Below are 18175 nucleotides of genomic sequence, written 5' to 3'. Positions count from 1 at the left end.
CTAGCTTCATTCTCACAGCAACTGAAGTATTTTACCTGAGATTCCTTTTCTTTCACAATAATTACTGTGATGCTAATCAAGGACACAAAAGCATTTACAAATAGCCAAGCTTTCCAAAAACCCCCTCAAAATAGGATCTTAGCAAAAATCAAGATATCCTAAAATAGATAAATAAATACAAACAGTGCCATCAACACAATCTATAACTTTTTCAACCTCCTAGAAGTTTACACATTAGGTATAAGTTGTAACTTGTGGCATTTTATGGGATTTAGTGATACTTGTATTTATTAAACACATCTGTATTTATCTTTGTAGTATTCTTATCAGGTATGGAAACTATTTCCATTATTAAGGATAGGGAACTAAGACTCTGGGAATATAAGGATGGATTGGCCTGACCAAATGTAGAGGTCTGCAAGACAGAGCTAGTTTATCCTTGTTTTTATCCAAGGAACAAAAATAGGTTCTTCTAGGGAGTGATTCATTTGACCTGCTTTAGATGTCTGCTTTAGGATGGAACAAATACCCAGACAGTGTTCCCACCCATTCCTCATTAGTTGTAAGAGAAATGGAGCTCTACACTGCAGACCTCTGCATTTGGTCAGATCAATGCTCTTAGAATGTAGTATCTGTGGGTTGTAAAGAGGGATGAGGGTGTCTCCAAGTAACTTGTTATAAAACATCTTTAGTATATGTGTTTAAAGCTACCTGAAATGAGTCCTACCTGACATCAGAAGGAAACTCTGCTGAAGAGATGCTACCCTGATGTTAATGCCTTAGATTTGCACCTCTTCTTTGAAATATCTTTCCTCTTTATACAAAATTAATTCTGGTCTTATGTTGATATTCTTCAACTATTTTTCTCTGGATAGGAGGATAACATCAAGCAGTTAAGGCGTTCTATGCAACTCCTCAGAAACTGCCTCTTTGGAAGTGAAGAATGCAAAGTAAGTATTCTCATACTGAAATAATGAGAGCACATTCAGTTAGTGAGTGAAGATCACAATTTTTTTTCTTCTACTCCGAAATGATTTTCAAGTTGGCTAAATTTAAGCTTGATATTAATGGCAAGAAATATTTCAAATTCATTATTATTCCCACCTCCTAAGAATATTTCATATATACATTCATACTCAATGTTCATATTGAAATGTCATCTCACAAAGGTTTCAGATGGCTCTCATTCTCTGTATTCACTTCTGCTTTGCTTAAATCAGTAATTTCAATTTTCAAAGCATGTAATGTGAAAAATGGATGTGGAGAAAAGTGTGGGGCCGCAAGAAAGGCACATAAGAGATACACTTCACATCTTAGAAAGTAGTTTCCTCTGTTTATTTCTTTCTCCTTTTTTCCTTTCCCTTTATGAAAGACAAAAAAAAGACTGAAAAACAAACCCTAGATAATAATTTACCATTTACTTCTCTTTGAGTAAAATTCCACTAATCCTGCAAGCCAAAATTTTGGTTTTGTCTTGATTTTTTTTTCATCTTTTTTTTGCTCAGAGTCTTGCTTTGAATATCTTCTTCTCATTTCACTTTCTTTATGGTTTTCTCTGTGCTTTTCAATTTCTTTCCTACTTCAGTTCTTCTGCCTACCTCTTTTTTCCATGAAGAAATTACTACATTACTTTTTTTTTATTATTCTTTCCTGTATTCTTTCTTTCTGATTGCTACATTTGCTCTTTCTTATTGCTGATACCTTTCACACATTTATTTCCATTTGCTCTTTCACAGTTTAATTTGTTTTGGCATTGTGGTATAACTTGTGCTACTTTTAGCAAATGCATTAGTGGAACTGCAAGATTTCCAGGCCTTCCAGAAGTACCCCTATTGAGGGCATGTGTTAGCATCCTTCTTATATACAGAACACCATGTAAATTATGGGCCTGAGTAAGCCATCTGTTTATCACTAAGGTCCCCATAACTGGGTTGTGCCATAACCTCAGATAATTGTGGAATATTTTTTTTTTTTGATCAGGGGTCTGCAGAGACAATTGCTCGGAGGAGAGAAGGAGGTTGCTGTTGATAACTGAAGTTTTCTATTATTTGCTCTGTAGAACTGAATTCTTCCATTTCCATGCTTTTTGAGTTCAAATAACTAGTTTAGTTGGAGTAGAATAAAACATTAGAATAGGCAGTTCTTGAACAATCACAACTGGACTGAATAAATCTTTACTTTCGTTTGCATATGTCAGTAATTAAAGCATGTGTGCTGATTTTTGACTAGGATAGAGATAATTTTATTAGTGTTGAAATGAGGGTGTCAGTTCTCTCTGTACAATCTTTTAAAGCAAACTAATGGGACACAATAAGATAAAAATATGCTTTTCTCATCCTATTTCTACTTACTTTACAAAGTATTTAATAGTATAATAGTTTAAGTTCTTCCTCATGTCCTTGTAGATGGCAGCACTCAAAGCTCATCTTGTTCCTGTTCTGCATTCCCTATGGCCGTGGTTTTTAACAGATGATGACTCAATGCAAATAGCTCTGCATTTGCTTTGTGTCTACACTGCAAACTATCCTGCAGGTATGAGAGTCACTCTGTGATGTAATACATGAAAATATTTAACCAGAATAATTAAGACAGAAAAGCATAATAAAGGGAAAATAATGTTTATTACTACCATAAAAGGAAAGTATAAAAGCACTGGTTCATCAAAGTCTATCAAGAGTTTTGATTTTAATATAGTCAAGACTTTTGTTCAGATTCTGTTTTCGTCTGTTGGATTTGGCAAGAGTACAATTGTATTAAAGGATTAAATAGTATGTAATTCAAACCATTATGTTTGAAGGTTACACTGAAAGTCCTGCCAAACTGAATAGTTTACTGTAGAAATAATACTCTAGAATTCTCTCACGAAAGAACAGTGTATCAGTACTTTATACAGATTGTACTTCAGCAGTTATTGAGAACAGTCTGGTTTTGAAATCCTCAATAATCTAATTTAATTCTGTACTAAATTTCTTCCATTTATTTATGCATTGGGCTCAGTAGCTTTTATTTGTATATTTTTTCAGAAGAATTCTCTTCTTCATTTGAGGAAACCCTTTTTTTCCATTGATGAATAATTATCCTTACTACTAGAAGCCTGTTCTTTTTTCTAGTACGAATTTGTCTCATTCCATATCTTGGTTATTGAGTCACATAATGATTTGCTGGTGGCTTGAAGATATATATAAGTATCTGTTGATTTCCCCTTGTCAAGATACCATAAGAGTTAGCATGGTTAAAATATATTCGCTGAACAGTCTCTGAGCTTTTTTACCCTTTTTTTAAGTTAATATCTCTAGACCTTAAATGAGCTTGCAATGGTTTTTTTCATAAAAACATTATTTTAATATGGAGTGAAGAAATGTCAAATATGTATTAGTCAACCACAGGACAGAAAATTAAGATATAATGTCCTGTGATGTACTGGAAATCAAGCTAAAGTCCTGATGATCTTTCTTGTTCCTTAACTCTGACTGACTCTAGGCTGCATTTTTATTTTCCTTGCTAATAAGGGCAAGTGATTTTAGATTAATCATATTTTTTCTTTCTGTTCACAATAGTTGGCTTCTGAGGTGACCCAAACTTACCTACTCTGAACTGGTTAACCACTTCCCCTTAATGTAGTCAAGACAAAGAAAGAAATGCATTTAGATGTTTGTAACAGTTAAAAAACAGTCTCATTTTTATTTAGTTCTGCCATGTAAGAAGTTAACTATTGTTGCAGATGGCAAATGTCACTAAATGAAAAGGTATACATGCATGTTTGTGCACAAACATCGTGTTGGTAACTTAATTGTTCCCTGCCTATTTATTAATTTGAGCTCGTGGCTCTGTAGCACAGGATTTTGCATGCTGCTGTGATACAAGATAATGACAGATGCACACAATGCTTTTATTTCTCAGAAAAATATTTTAGGAAAATTAAACCTTTCAGATATATAGAGACCTCTTTTTCTTCTTCATCTCTTCATTTTCTTCATCTCTTCAGAGATGCAAAGTCCCTTCAGATTCTGTTGCCAAATAATTGTATAATGCCTTAGATACAATGTTCCAGTTTTGAAGGAGGATTTCCTGGACCGAGCAACGGCTTCTCTTTAACAGCAGAATCACCTCTTAGAACAACAGAACAATAAGACGCCTACTCCAGTAAACTGCCACAATCCGGCACGTTTCAATTCAAAGCATGTTGCATTGACTTCACTGTGGTACAAAGAAAAAAAAAATGACGAATCCTTTCAAAAGGATCTCAGTCTTTGAGCTGTTAGACTACTCTTTCTATAAGTTTTTTTTTTTTTTTAATGTATACGTGCATTTGTCATGATAAACATGTCATTTCTTTAAGGTTGTGCTTCACTTTGTTGGGCCAGTGGTGGACAATCATCACTTCCCTCTGCACGAAGTGCAGCTGGCAATTCATTAATGCATAACATCTTGAAATTGGCTTCCCAAGTGTCCAACGATAACAGCTCAATTCAGCTGGTCGTCTTTTGTCTTCTTTCTAACCTTGCTCTGTCTCATGACTGTAAAGGCATTATTCAGAAGGTAAGTAAATAATATTCTTGATTTTAGCAATGTTATGGATGCGTTTTCCTTTTTTGTAAACCCTCATATTTCCATAGGGATTGTCTTGTGATTGTACAGAGATGCTTCTGCAGGAATCAAAACCATTGTGTCTTCTCAGTCAGTTGTGTTACTGTTCCCTAAGTGCAGCCTGTAATTTGGTCAGGTTCATAGTCTGGACAGAAACAGCATATGGAACTACATGATTTTTGCTAGAGCTTTTTATAACCCCTCAGTTTCAGTGGGGTGTAAAATTTTAAAAACCTATATATATTGATACAATCCTTACTGGATCATGAAAGTGAGCATACAGTAGAACAAACTGCATGTGAATAAACAAGAAATTAAATGTTGTATAAATCATGAGGTATACTGTGTAAAACATAATCTTTATAAAAATTACAGTTTTAGAGAAGGGGTCCTACATGTCAGTAATTGGCTGTTAGGTAGAAATCTATTCTTATTATACAAATGTAAGTACTGTCTTTTCCCTTTTTAATTTGTATATTGAATGATCCTTACTCTGTTTTATAAAATGTTCTTTGAAAAATCTGTTTCTTTTAAATTTAACTTCGATCGCTTATATTCAACACCTTGAGACAAGAGGTGAAGCCATGTAGAAAATCAACTATAGTGGTGACATGATAAAACTAGCTAACACAACAGAAATTATAAAAAGTGTGTGTGTTTTTAGCATCTTATATAGTAGTTTAATAATTACATTTATAATAATTTAATAGTAATTAGGACCTAACTACCTGTTAGAAAAGTCAGGGGGAAATACGATTTTTTTTCATGTTAATTATGTAAAATCTGGTCATACAGTTACAAAATTGTTGATACTCAAACTTTTTGATAGAAATGAAGAGTTTGAGATCTTTCTATAGTAGCTGTTCTGTTCTGTGAATTGTTTTGGCTTTTGCTGTCTTCAGAGTTTCGCTCTAGTGTGATAGTACTTAGTATTCATTCTCTCCTGAGCTCTGATTTCACAAGTGTAAGCAATGCTGAATTACTAATTCCATCTGTGAAAATTAAATTACCAATGTAATATTCATGTGAAGAAAACCACAATGAGTTTGTATGCTGGATTGTTTGCTTTTGACCAGCTGCCTGTATGTGTTGTCGAGGGTCAACAAGGTTGGGAATATTTAGTCAGGACTTTTTTCATCATAGGTGTGTTACTTTAGAACATCTCCCTCTTGCAACAGGGGAGAGGATTTTTCACCTGCTCAGAACCTCCTTAAAATGGAAGCAAGCCCTGAGATTGGGAAGTGGTGGTGGTATGCTATATCATCACACAGATCTTCTTCTTCAAAACTTACAAAAATAGAGGACATTACTATGGTAGTCAGTGAAGGGGAGTGGTGGTAGTATAGATCCTTATGAGTCTCTTCCAACTTTAGATATTCTATGATTCTGTGATACGTTTAACATTTTCTAATAACACAAGCAATAATAAATAAGGAATCAAGAATATATTACCTAAGTAGTGCATTGATTCAGTTAAATTATTTCTAGCTTATTTTTGTGCACAAATGCTAAGTGCGAAACAAAAAGCTTATGTAGTGGTGGGAATAAGCCTTTAATAATATGTATTGTGTTGGGTCAACTTTTATGTATCTACGCTGCATAAATTATTACAGAAGAAAATGTATTTTACCATACTAACTTTTTAACCAAGATGTAGATTCTTCTTCATATGTCATTCTTTTGAAAATCCGTGACTAATAATGGATTCCCTGAAATATGTAAATGAAATATTAGTACTAGGTTTTGGTCAATTATGCAGATTAGAAGATCAAACAAGAGTGGACAAACCATGGAGTACTAAAAATTCTAACATCCTTTTTCTTCCTTCTGACAGAGTAACTTCCTGCAGAACTTTTTGTCTCTTTCATTACCAAAAGGAAGTCATAAAAATGCTGGTAATGTGTCTACTCTTTGGCTAAAGCTGCTGCTGAACATATCTTTTGGAGAAGATGGACAGCAGATGATCATGAAGATAAATGGTTTTTTAGACCAGATTGTGGAAATGTGCCAATACAAACACAAGAGCAGCCAACATCTAGCACTTCTTATTCTACATAACATGTGTTTTAGTCCAACTAATAAACCAAAGATATTAGCTAATGGTAAGTATCTAAAGGGTATACAAGCTATTTTACTCTGAGAATATTGTGTCTTCCAGAATACCATTTTTTCATTGCAGTTTGGGTTATTAGTTCACTCAAGTCATGGATGTTGAGACAAACTATTTTGTCTTCTGTCATGTGCAGAAAACATTTGTGATAATGATAGTTATGTTCATGGCATATATATTTAATGTAACAATGTGCACAGAACTTTTTTCTTCCTTGTTTGTAAAAGGCATGCTTCTTTCCCCATTTAACTGCAGAGGGAATGCTTCTGTCTTTGTTATAAGTTCTCAGCAGGTTTTCCATAGTGTCCATGCTTTTCATTTTTTCCCAAGACACTGATTTGCTGCCTTAATTAAGCATACATTATTCAGTTACTAATCTGCGGCTTGTTATTATGAAGTGAACAAGCAAACTTGAAGAGTCTGGCTTCAGAGCAAGGCTGGGAAATGAAGGCACTTAGAGTGGGGTGGCAAATATTTCAAATCATCTGCATAATAAGTACTAAGGAAAATAGAAACATCTTAATTTCCATCCTGATGTGGCTACTGGGATGTATAAAACAGTTTCATGGCTTACTCGGTCCCTATGCATAGCCGATGGCTGTACATAATGTGCATGCTTTATTACTGATGGCTTAATTTTTTAGCATTGCTTGGTTTTGTTTCGCTGTATCCTTTGTCACACTTCTTTCAGTGTAGTCTGACGATTTTGTGAGCATATTTAAATCTGATTAATCTGCTAATAAAGTTTCTGTAATTCTTCTGCCATACCAATACTTGTCATAGAAGTGTACTCCAAGCATCAAAATACTGATATCTGTAAATATATTTGTGTGCTTTTGATGATATCTTCGAGATGCATGTGGGCTTTTATTTTTCTCATTAGATAAGGCGATTGCAGTACTGTCTGCCTGTTTGGAAAGTGACAATTGTGCTGTTCAGAGGATAGGAGCAGCTTCGCTTTGGGCTTTGCTTCACAACTATCAGAAGGTTAGTATTTGAGAAATACTTGAAAAAATTGTAATGCTACTTCTATTATGCTGTAAACAATACAGTAATCCTTCAGTAAATAAAAATAAAGTTTACAGTAGCAGTTCCATTTTATTATTTTAATCACACAGCTGCTCAGGCTATGTGGTTAGACAGCATGGTAAGGCAGCAGCTTGTCCTCTGTGATTTGTGACAGCTTATATAAATGCAATCTGTATGATAATATAGTCATATGCTAATTCTAAAATTCCTACATCTCATGTTCTGCTGAATTATTGTAATTTTCTAAACTTTGCTGTTAAAGTGTGACCATGTGGGGAAGAAAGTCAAGTCATTGTATTTTGTGTGTCCTACAGGCAAAAGTGACTTTGAAGAACCCATCAATAAGGAGAAGAATAGATGAGGCTTATTCTTTAGTGAAGAAAAGTAAGTCTTACTTCCAACTAATGCCAATTCTGTATTTTTTCCATCAGGTAGTTCATTAATACATTTCAATTTATATCATCACAATAAGATTTTGTTGTGCTACAAGTTTTTGAAGGATACTTTTGTCTCTCAAATCACGAGTAGTAATACCATTTATGGTTAGGCATCTTATAAATATGGATATAGAAAAATGCCTCGTGGTTAACAAATTATTAATAAGACCTCAGGTAATTGCTAAGGTCAGTTTGTAAGAATAGGTCTGATTGTGCTTGCAGCAAAATGCTTTCTTTGCACAGTACAATTTTGTGTTAATTCTTAAGATTAGAAATTCTTAAGATAAGAAAAATGGTTCATTTAGCATTGACTTGGCTTAACAGTGCTAAAACTCACTGTATTCAGCCACATAGAGGAGGGATCAGAGCAGATCATTGTGCCAGTCTTAAAATAATGTACCATCAGCTGACTTTCTGAACATAACTGTCAGTAACTGAACATAACTATGGTTTGAATAGCTTTTATACGATAAGTTGCTATGTTCAGCTCAAGAGCATTCATTTTGAAAAGATGTTCAAACACTCATCTGTAGCTTGAGCTTCAGTAGCTAATAATGGGTTTATTTGTTGTTAGTCACATCACGACTCTGATCTTGCAAAAATATGCAAATGTCTCATTTTAAGCCAGTGAGTTTAATTTTAATTAAATTAATTTAAATTTAATTGCTCTATAGATGTATTCCAATGGGGTTATAAATTGAGGGGCATATAACACCGAGTTTCAATAATATTTTGCACAATAAAATTGTTACAAAATTTCTGCTTACACTGAACACCGTTTGTTAGTATCCTAACAAGGAGGAGATGTATTTTTGCTAGAACATCTAATGTTAATTCTTCTACCTGTACCATCACCCAAATCCATTGATTTTGTCAATGTACTGTTGTTTCAAATTCATCCTTTACTAAGTCATCCATTAAACACAACATAATGCAACATTTCATATACTGATAGTGTGTTAATAAATAGATAAGTTTGTATTGTTCTTTAAAGTATAACTACCACTGATCAGAGACTTTTCAAATTATTATGTTGAACCAACAAAGTACAAATATGAAGATTTTACAGACTAGCACCTTGTAACATTGAGCCCCATACTACTACTTTGGAACATAAAATCCTAGACTGAAATAGATTTTTTTTTTTTTTTTTAAATTCAATAAACATTTAAATATCACAATACTGAGTAGAAAAGATTTTGTGCCACTGTAAGTTACAGTTTACAGTCATGTGAAGTTGTCATCTATATTTTCCTGCATTAAGGTTCTCAGCTAGCCTACCATAGTGAAGCTTTGATCACTTTACACTGATAATTGGGCTAAAATGGTAGGTTGTTCTTCTAAGTGCAAGTGGGGGAGTTTTTCAACATGGCTGTTGTTATTGTACGTTCCCCACTTAGTCTTACCCCAGGAGAAGTTTGGGGAGAACAAGGCATGACCTCATTGTAACACAGCATAATCGAAAGGCAGTTTTTACCTTTTTTTGTCACAACTAAGTGGGGGCTTGGAAAGCTGTGAAATTCTAGCCTTTAAAAAAAACAAAACAAAAAAACAGACTTTGCAACATAAGGTATTGGTTTGCTACTCGTGTCTGGGGGGGGGGTGTATATATACATATACACACACACACCCCCCTTAACCTCTCTATATAGGTTAACCTCTATATATAGAGGTTAAGATCATAAACTAGCATGAATTCTAGCAAGGTATTTGATGCAATCTTTGAAAAAGTAATTTTTTATTAAGAAACAACTAGAAATTCAGATCTTGTTTTTTCTTCTATTTTCTTCCTTTTAGCTACTCCACAGACAGAAGAAAATGAGCTACATGCCTACTATTTAAAATGCTTAGAGAATATAGTGCAGCTTCTTGATTGTTAATGACAATTAGATGACTTCTTATGTTGAAATTAGACAGCTTATTCAATGGGAGCCTGAAATTTAAAGAAAACACTTCTAATTCATGTATCTGTGGCAGCAGCATATATGCAATAGAAGAAATTTATGAAGCCTTGGAGGAAGGAATTCATCACTTTGAACCAAAGGAGTTGCACTAAATGTGGTTCAAACTATTTGTACTGTAATCCCAATGGGAAATTACAATGAGGCTACTATATGTACACAGAAGGAGGAATGTACAGAGAAAAAGGATGTGAAAAATCAGTAATTTTCTTAAATTATGTATTGAAATTGTTACTGTAAAGTATTAAAATTGCTGTTTTGGATTGGTCTTAATAAAGGGCTTTTAACTGAGATCAACATTTGTTGCTGGTGGTTTTTAGTTTATAATGTTGCAGATGTGCAGAGTGCACACTTAAATTCAAGAACTGAAAACACTGGCAGTCATGGTGGTGTGACACCTATTAGGTATAGAACAGCAAGGTGTGTGGTTTAGTTTTGAAGGCATTTTCAGTTCAAACTGCTATATCTTTTTAAGAAGATAGCAATTGAGAAAGCTCTCAATTACAGGTGACAGTTATGTTAACATAGTAGTTTATTCAGGATATGAAGGGTGTGCATCAGTTTGAGTGAGTTAGGTTACAACAGTGTAGCAAATATTTGAGACACAATCTGTTGGTTTCCAATTTATAAACACTTCAAATCTTTTCCTTGAGGAAAAAAACCACAGTCTGTTATTCAGGCCTGTGTTTTCTTTGAACTGCTACTGTGTAGCTTTTGTCATAAATTTTTCAGTATTCTGTGATTAATGACTTTGAGAGAAAATACATTGATGCCTGAGCACATGACAGTTTTGCTGAACGTGCTTCTGGAATATCTAGCAGCGTGTTTAGATTTCCCTCAACACATACAGGTTTTGTTTTATGTCAGGGACAGATAAAAGTGAGCAAATAAAAAGCAAAACTTGGGTAACATCTCTAAAAAAAAAAGTTGTAGCAAGGCCATGTTTGCCTGTAATTAGCCTTTTCTTCCTAAGCAGATGAGGAAAGCATTTTCCACTGACAGAGGGGACTTTTTTTTTGTGCGATGCCTTTAAATAATGTGTGACTTGATATTACTCAGCTGACATAAACGTGATGTTTACAGTGGCTGGATTAAATCATTACTAGAAAAGTAATTATTGGCTAACCAAATAAAAGCAAGGACAGACCACCAGAGCCTGATTCTTTTCTACTTGATACATTGCATAATAATTGTAACTTGCAAAGTGGTTATTAAATGCTGTCATGCTCATCCCATAGTATTGCAGAAGAGTAAGCTGCAGGAGAATGGCAGGAGAACACTGGCAGCAGACAGCTCTGCAAGTCGGCGTTTGCTGTCTGGGCTCGGTTGGTGGGGTCTCTTCCCTTCAGACAGGCTAGCAAGTGCTGGTTCTCTTCAGAGACTTATGTTTTGGCATACACGACCCCAACGATTTCTCTCATAAATCGGGTTGTAAGTCAAAATGAAGATTGTTTCCCAGTTTGCTTTCTTTTTTGAGGCACACAAAAAATGAGAGCACTCAATGCCAAATCAATTGCAATGGAAGTAACCACTCAGCAAGGACGGTGAGGGCTCTTTCAAAGTGTAGGAATACACATGGTGAAAAAGGGCTGCATAGTTGAATGACTTCATTAAATGCAAGTACAATATAATAAAAACATAGAAGGATGCCAGTCTTCTATTAAACATTTATATTTTACTGAGTTGTACAAATTCTTGAAGAAATTACTCATATTGAAAAATCCAGATAAATAGCTAATATACTTGTTAGAGTAAGCCTTAGTGCAAGTGCTGTGTTTATCTCAACATAAGCATAGATCTAACCTCTATTTTCTCAGTATTTTGCAACATTTTACAATTGTGGGAAGCATCTGTAGCGATGGCATAAGTAAATATTTATCTTTGGTGATATATCATACTGGTGAAATATCAATTTTTAGCCTCTAAGGGCATGTACATCAAATCTCTGTATTCACTTTCTGTACGAAGTCTTCACAGAATACTTAAAATTTTTCTCCTTCAAGATTAAGGAAAGAATTTATTTAATGGGCAGCACTCTGTTCATCACCTTGTCCCTCAAAAACTGGGGACAGAGCGGCTGCATCCTGTTTCCCTGCATGTTAATAAAATGTTGGGCTATAAAACGTAAGTGACCCTATAATTTCTGTTCACTGGCACTTAGACTAGTGCAATTGGCCTCATAATAACCTTTAGTCTTAATAGTTTTCATGAAAGAAAATTAAAATACTGAGACCTCATTCACAGTTACACTTAATTTCAGAATTTTGGAGTTGCATCTGTCTTCGAGGATGTGGTATTTGTCATGTTTGGGATTTCAAAAAAATTAAATCTGAAAAATACCTTCAAATTTTAAGAGCAGTAAAATCATTTCTTATCCCACAGAGAAAAGTGCAATTAAAGTGGAGATGGATTCCCTGAACAGACTACAGAATTTAAAAGGTAATATTCAGCATGCATCTAGTTTCTATAATAAAAGGCATGGCCATGCAAGCTAGGAGTCTCTTGAAAATCATTATCCAGGAGAACACAATTACCATTTGCACTAACTGCAGATATATTATGCTCTTACTCGGTTGCTTTGTTTTTTGTGATTAGTTTGTAATCAAGAAAGGAGTTATTTTATATTCAAAAGAGATATGTACTACATCCACTACAAAAATCCACTACAAATGAAGCTTTCAGATTTTTCAAGACTGATGTGTCATCTATTGTGTGTTCAAAACTTTCAAAGAAATAATTTTTGCTCGAGCAGTAAAAAATTGTGGATTAAACTTAAATCACTTAGTTTTGATTGTGTGTGTGTGTTCATGCAAATAGGGACATTAAGTCATGACTTGGTTTCAAAACTTTGAGTAATAGATTTCAAGCCTACTTGAAAATTCTCAGAAAAAGATCTCATTTATGAGAAAGGCACTATTTATTGCTTTTCCAGCAATTTGGAACTATGGATTCTCTTCACTCAGGCATAGCAACTACAGAGCCCCTGGTGGAGTTTTTCATCGGTTTCACCCCATGTCAAGCTTTCAAACTGCAGCAATTATGGGCTCCTGGCTTCAGTGGAATGATGCAGCAGTACTGGCCAGACTGGGAAGGGGAACTTTCTGAGACTTTGGCCCAGCTTTATATAAGGACTTACCTTCACAGTAAAGTAGAAGCTACTGTGACAGCTTCTCAAATCTGATTGTCCTTCAGAGAGGTGTTTTACTGTCTTCTAGGGAAAAAAAAAACAAACACTGGTTAGCAGACACTTGAAGGTTGCTGTCAACTTGGGAGTCTAGGGACACTCTACAGTTCTCTTGAGGTTTCTTCTGGTTGAAATAAAAAAAAATGCCATCCTTTCAAGTCTTTCCCCCAGGTGGCCTCCTACAGTAATCATTTACAGCTACACTGCTGTGACAGCAGTCATACTACCATTACTGTAGAAGAGAGAATTGTGGTAAATATAATTTCACAACACCTCGATCCTTTTATCTCATCTTTTGGCTCCTGGGCCGTAGAAGGTGTGCGTTCTTCCTTTATGACCACCTCCTCATTTTTTGTTGATTACATGACCTCATTCAGCAGTTCTGTGTGGCCCCTGGGCATTCCCAAGAGCTGGTTAGTCTCCCTGTTTTGTAACCCAGAAGGTCTGGCCCCATGGACGAGGGTCAGTCTGTGCCCTCTGGCCTCAGTGCCAGCTACTCTTGGGCATGTAATTTTTATAACTCGTGTTTTAGGTGCTGAAGACTAACAGTAGGGGTTTTCAATTCAGTTGGTATTCAGCTGCATCTTCCCCCTGGCTACCCTATTTCAGCCACCGCAATCCTTTCAAGGAAAAAAAAAAAAGTATGGGGTGAAAGCTGACCCCATTTTCACTGGAAGAGGAGATTCTCGCAGCACCTGCTTTCCTGCATCCGAAATGGGGAGTGTCAGTCTGTGTTGGATTTACAGCAAACGAACTTGCTTAGGCTCAGTAGTGTATTTATTCTTCATAAACACATGGATCGATTCTGAACGCTCAACCTGGACCGCATCTTGTCTTTCCAGCTTCTTGATTGCTTGCCAACAAGACTACGAACCTTTACATTTTCAGATCCTGGTCCTTAGGGTTTATATATGTGTGCAAGTCTTTGTTGAGTAGAAATGTAATTTTAACAGAAATCAATACTGCATATGATTTTTGCATATGATTCTACAATTTTATTCAAAATTGAAATATTGCGCGGCAGTTGGGCGCTAGAAGGGCTTTTAATAAATATGTGATAGAGCTGTTTGAAAACAAGCTCATTTTTGTTCCACCAGATTTTTACATTTCCTTTCCACAGCAGCTGAAAATAATCTACTTTATAAAGAAATCTCAGGAGACTCATAAATAGATTTTTGTTAATATTACTTATTAATATTTTCATGGGTTTTATTTTATATATATTAAAGTTGTTTTTTTTTTTTCCCCCAGAGAATTCGAATCAATTTTTAGTAACTTTAATGCTAGTGTTTTTCTGCTTTTATTCTGCCTCTTTTCCTCTGTTTTGGATTACTTACTCACCATTATTGACATTTTATATCCTGTAATGCATTATTTAGGGACTAAAAATGTAAGTTCTTGTGGACAGCAATTCAATCAAATACATGAATCTTGAATTTGATTTGGCATTTCTTCTCAATATGAACAATTATGCCAGTAAGATTTTCATCTCTTATTGTCGAATTATTTTGTAATATAATGTTGTTTTTTTAACTTCATAGAACCAAACACATTTTAATATTTCCTTTTGTTTTATTGAAATGTACATTCATTATTACTTTTTTTTATTGCTCTCTATTTTTTCTAAGCTGCATCTGTTGTTTCTTTACTTCTACCAACATTCATGTGATTAAGACCTGTGATTTTATTGAAATCTCAGAGGATAACAGTAATTCCTGCCCCCAAATGCAACTGATGATTTTCAAGAAGCTAACAGGTATCTGTTGGTCTGTGGTTTTACAAAGCATGGGTGATGCAGACAAGCCCCTTTTGGCATTTTTAAACTATCAGAGATATGCCTCGGCAAAAAATCTGAAAACTTTGCTAACCGTGCTCCTTTCGCTTGCAAATCCAGCACAGGAAATTATCACATTAAATAGTTGTGACAAATATTTATACAAAGATGTTTTACTAATGCTAAATTATGCATATTAACAATGGTATAATGTTCAAAGTACTTTACCCAAATGTGTTACTGCATGCAGTGCAAGATTTCTTTGTTTATGTTGGAATACTTGTTTAATAAGCATTTTGTAGTGAACAAAACAGTTCCAAATATAGAATCTGATGTAGCTGATTAGACATAGTCTTTTATCATCTCATGTGTGGTATTTTATTTACTTGGATGTTGTGAGACTTTAAGGTATATGGTGAAGAAAGAACCCCAAATCCACAAAAATTTCAGAATGGAAATAAGTAATATCTTCAAAACTCAATAGGTATTTCACAGTCAAGTTATTCTAGGAGAGAACCAGCCCAAAGCTTGCCCAGTTGAGAGCTCTGTTCACAAGCCATGAGGGTGTAGAGTTGAGCCTAATGACATGACAGACTGCATTCACCAACGTCTTTTAAAAGAACGCATTGGCCAAAGACTACTGATTCACTCTATTTAGAGGAGGAAAGTTCTGGTTGAATGCCATTTCCGACTTTATCGATAAGAAGGAAAAACTGCAACCACGTTCCAATTTGATTGTTGCTTCTCTTGACGATGAGAGAAAAGCTGGTTTAGGGGTGCCTTAAATATTCGTGGTCTGTTGCGGACAAGGATAGGTAGAAGCTGATTTGTGAACCATTTTAGTGCAATACAGGTTCAGCTGGACAGGATTTTTGGAAAAGAAGAAAGAGGGTCAAGAAAATCTGCTGTACTTCCTTTCAGAATTAATGCTGGCCAAGTCATGTCTGCTGTCGAAAGAATCGCTCTATAAGGGGATTTCTGACTCTTAGTATCAAAGATGATACTCTGTCTTGAGAAGCCTGAGGTTAACAACCCCAAATCATGCATATTATATGACTGCTTTCTGTAAAATAATTTCTAGCTAACTTATTGATTTAAAATAAAATTGTAGCATTTTCTTTGACCTAATATTTGCCAAGAACAGTGGGAAAAGAAATAAGGGGGGGGGGGAATTTCTAAAAGTGAAAAACTCATAGGAAACTTGGGGGAAAAATATTTTTTGTGTGTAAGTGAAATAAATTTCTCAATGAGCCAGGTAGGACTGATTATGTTGCAGGAGGCAATTTTTATGCCCAATAGGGAGTAGATCTGAATCCACAAGCAATACATATCCATATGTAGTTTCTGCAAGAGTTTTTATTTTTTACTGGCAGGTAAACCTTATGTTTTATTTTCCTTCTTTTTCCATAGGAAAAGTGTTTCTAAAAACAACATGAAGTATAGGGTAGCCTGAGACAATGTTAGATGTTGAATGTTTAAAGCATTTGAAGCCATCAGAATACAGCCTGGCAATTCCCAGTGCTTCATGTAGCTAACATTTGGTCAAACTCCAATTGGCACAGGCTGCCCAGGGAGGTGGTGGAGTCACCATCACTGGAGGTGTTGAAAAAACATGTGGACGTGGCACTTCAGGACATGGTTTAGCAGGCATGGTGTTGGGTTGATGGTTGGACTTGATGATCTTAAAGGTCTTTTCCAACCTTAATGATTCTGTAACACAAGATTTTTTTCACTAGAATAAGTAATTTACGTGCCTTGCAGTTTTTCACTGGTGTTGGCTATCTTTCTTTAATAAATCTGTTTTAGAAATGCTTCCTAACTGAGACTATTTTCAGAAGACTGACATGTTGAAATACATATGGGATCATCACCAGCAAGGAATGCTTTTTAAAACCAATTATTCTCTTGTCTCACTTCTTGAATAACTCTACAGAGAAGTGCAGAGCTTCATGGAGACAGAGCAGAACGGGAGAGAGAGGAGATGTCTGCACTGCCTGTGGCACAGTATCTTACACACACAAGGAGTTTAAGGATCACCTGTGCCCTTGTTTTAGATCCAGGAGTAATAAATGTGTGTTATTAAAATGTTACTAGCCAATTCAGATGAGGTCTGCTAACTGAATTTAACAAGAAGATAATGTCTCCTCAGTTTAATTTCCTGTGTTAGGTCTGCGTCACCAGCCGCTACTGACTTCAGAGACCAGTTAATGTGGCTTAGTGCCAATCATCAAACCAAACAATAAACCAAAACCTGAACAATACTGAGGGAAAAAAAAAAAAACAACCAACCAAAAAAAAAAAACCCCAACAAAAAGGTCTTCAAAAGCTCTTTTGAGAGAATACAGTTGTCAACATCTAGGTGAGCTGAGAAAGATGTGCTCTCAACTGAGGCAACGGCAGCCAACACACTGGCATCAGAATAGCAGTACTAATCACATAAATCTAAATTTAGGGTGTTGTAGAAAAGCTCAAAGTGCTTCCACTTCAAAAGTGAATTTCACCAAATTAGGTAGGGGAAAAATTTCTCCTCTTTCCTCTCTTTTCCCCCAACTTTCCTCTCAGTTGTCATTCCAGGACTCTGTAGTTGTGGATTTGCAGGGAGGGCTGTTTCCCATTGCTCTGGCAGCTGGAGCAATGCCTCACTTCTCCTCAGACAGAGTTTTCTTGCCCATCAGTCGACTTTTCCAGAAAGGTGTCTTCCAGAGCTGAATAATAGCACCTGAATAAAAACTTTGAGTTGCTTCCAATTAAAGCTACTTTATCTGAATTTCAGAGACTTCCTAAACCTGGAATTCGGTCAATCCTGGGACTATGCACAAGCAAGTGCCTTTATGATTAGATTCACTGCAGTTTGAAAGTTTTTCCAGAAATGGCAAATAACCCTGAAGTTGCAAGGGCCAATGCAAGCTTATTCTGCAGGTAGAAGCAGTGTCACTGGAATTCACAATTTTTCTGAAACTTTTGGTGTGATTTTTAAGCTCTTTGCATAAATCAAGACATCAGTTGCTCATTAATCCACAGCTCAGGAAACTGTTCCTTCGACCCTTTGGTGTGGTTTCTTCGCACCTGCAGGATGTACAGTTTCCAGCATTA

General features: G+C 35.4%; 1 protein-coding gene across 1 annotated transcript in view; it reads left to right on the top strand.

The window, feature by feature from the left end:
* Positions 1–10043, top strand: part of RTTN (rotatin) — a gene marked incomplete at both ends in the record, with an annotated part of 91007 nt that extends 80964 nt beyond the window's left edge. Inside the window, 7 exons of the mRNA XM_082015627.1 lie at positions 876–950; positions 2406–2532; positions 4340–4539; positions 6422–6689; positions 7581–7684; positions 8041–8110; positions 9961–10043. Of these exons, the coding sequence (XP_081871753.1) occupies positions 876–950; positions 2406–2532; positions 4340–4539; positions 6422–6689; positions 7581–7684; positions 8041–8110; positions 9961–10043 (927 nt within the window). The remainder of the gene's footprint in view (positions 1–875; positions 951–2405; positions 2533–4339; positions 4540–6421; positions 6690–7580; positions 7685–8040; positions 8111–9960) is intronic.
* Positions 10044–18175: the final 8132 nt, after the last annotated feature.

Source organism: Phaethon aethereus (assembly GCF_964289735.1).
Source record: "Phaethon aethereus genome assembly, chromosome: 2".
Taxonomy (NCBI): Eukaryota; Metazoa; Chordata; class Aves; order Phaethontiformes; family Phaethontidae; genus Phaethon; species Phaethon aethereus.
Note: the sequence above shows the minus strand (reverse complement) of the source record. Positions and strands in the feature narration are given on the sequence as shown.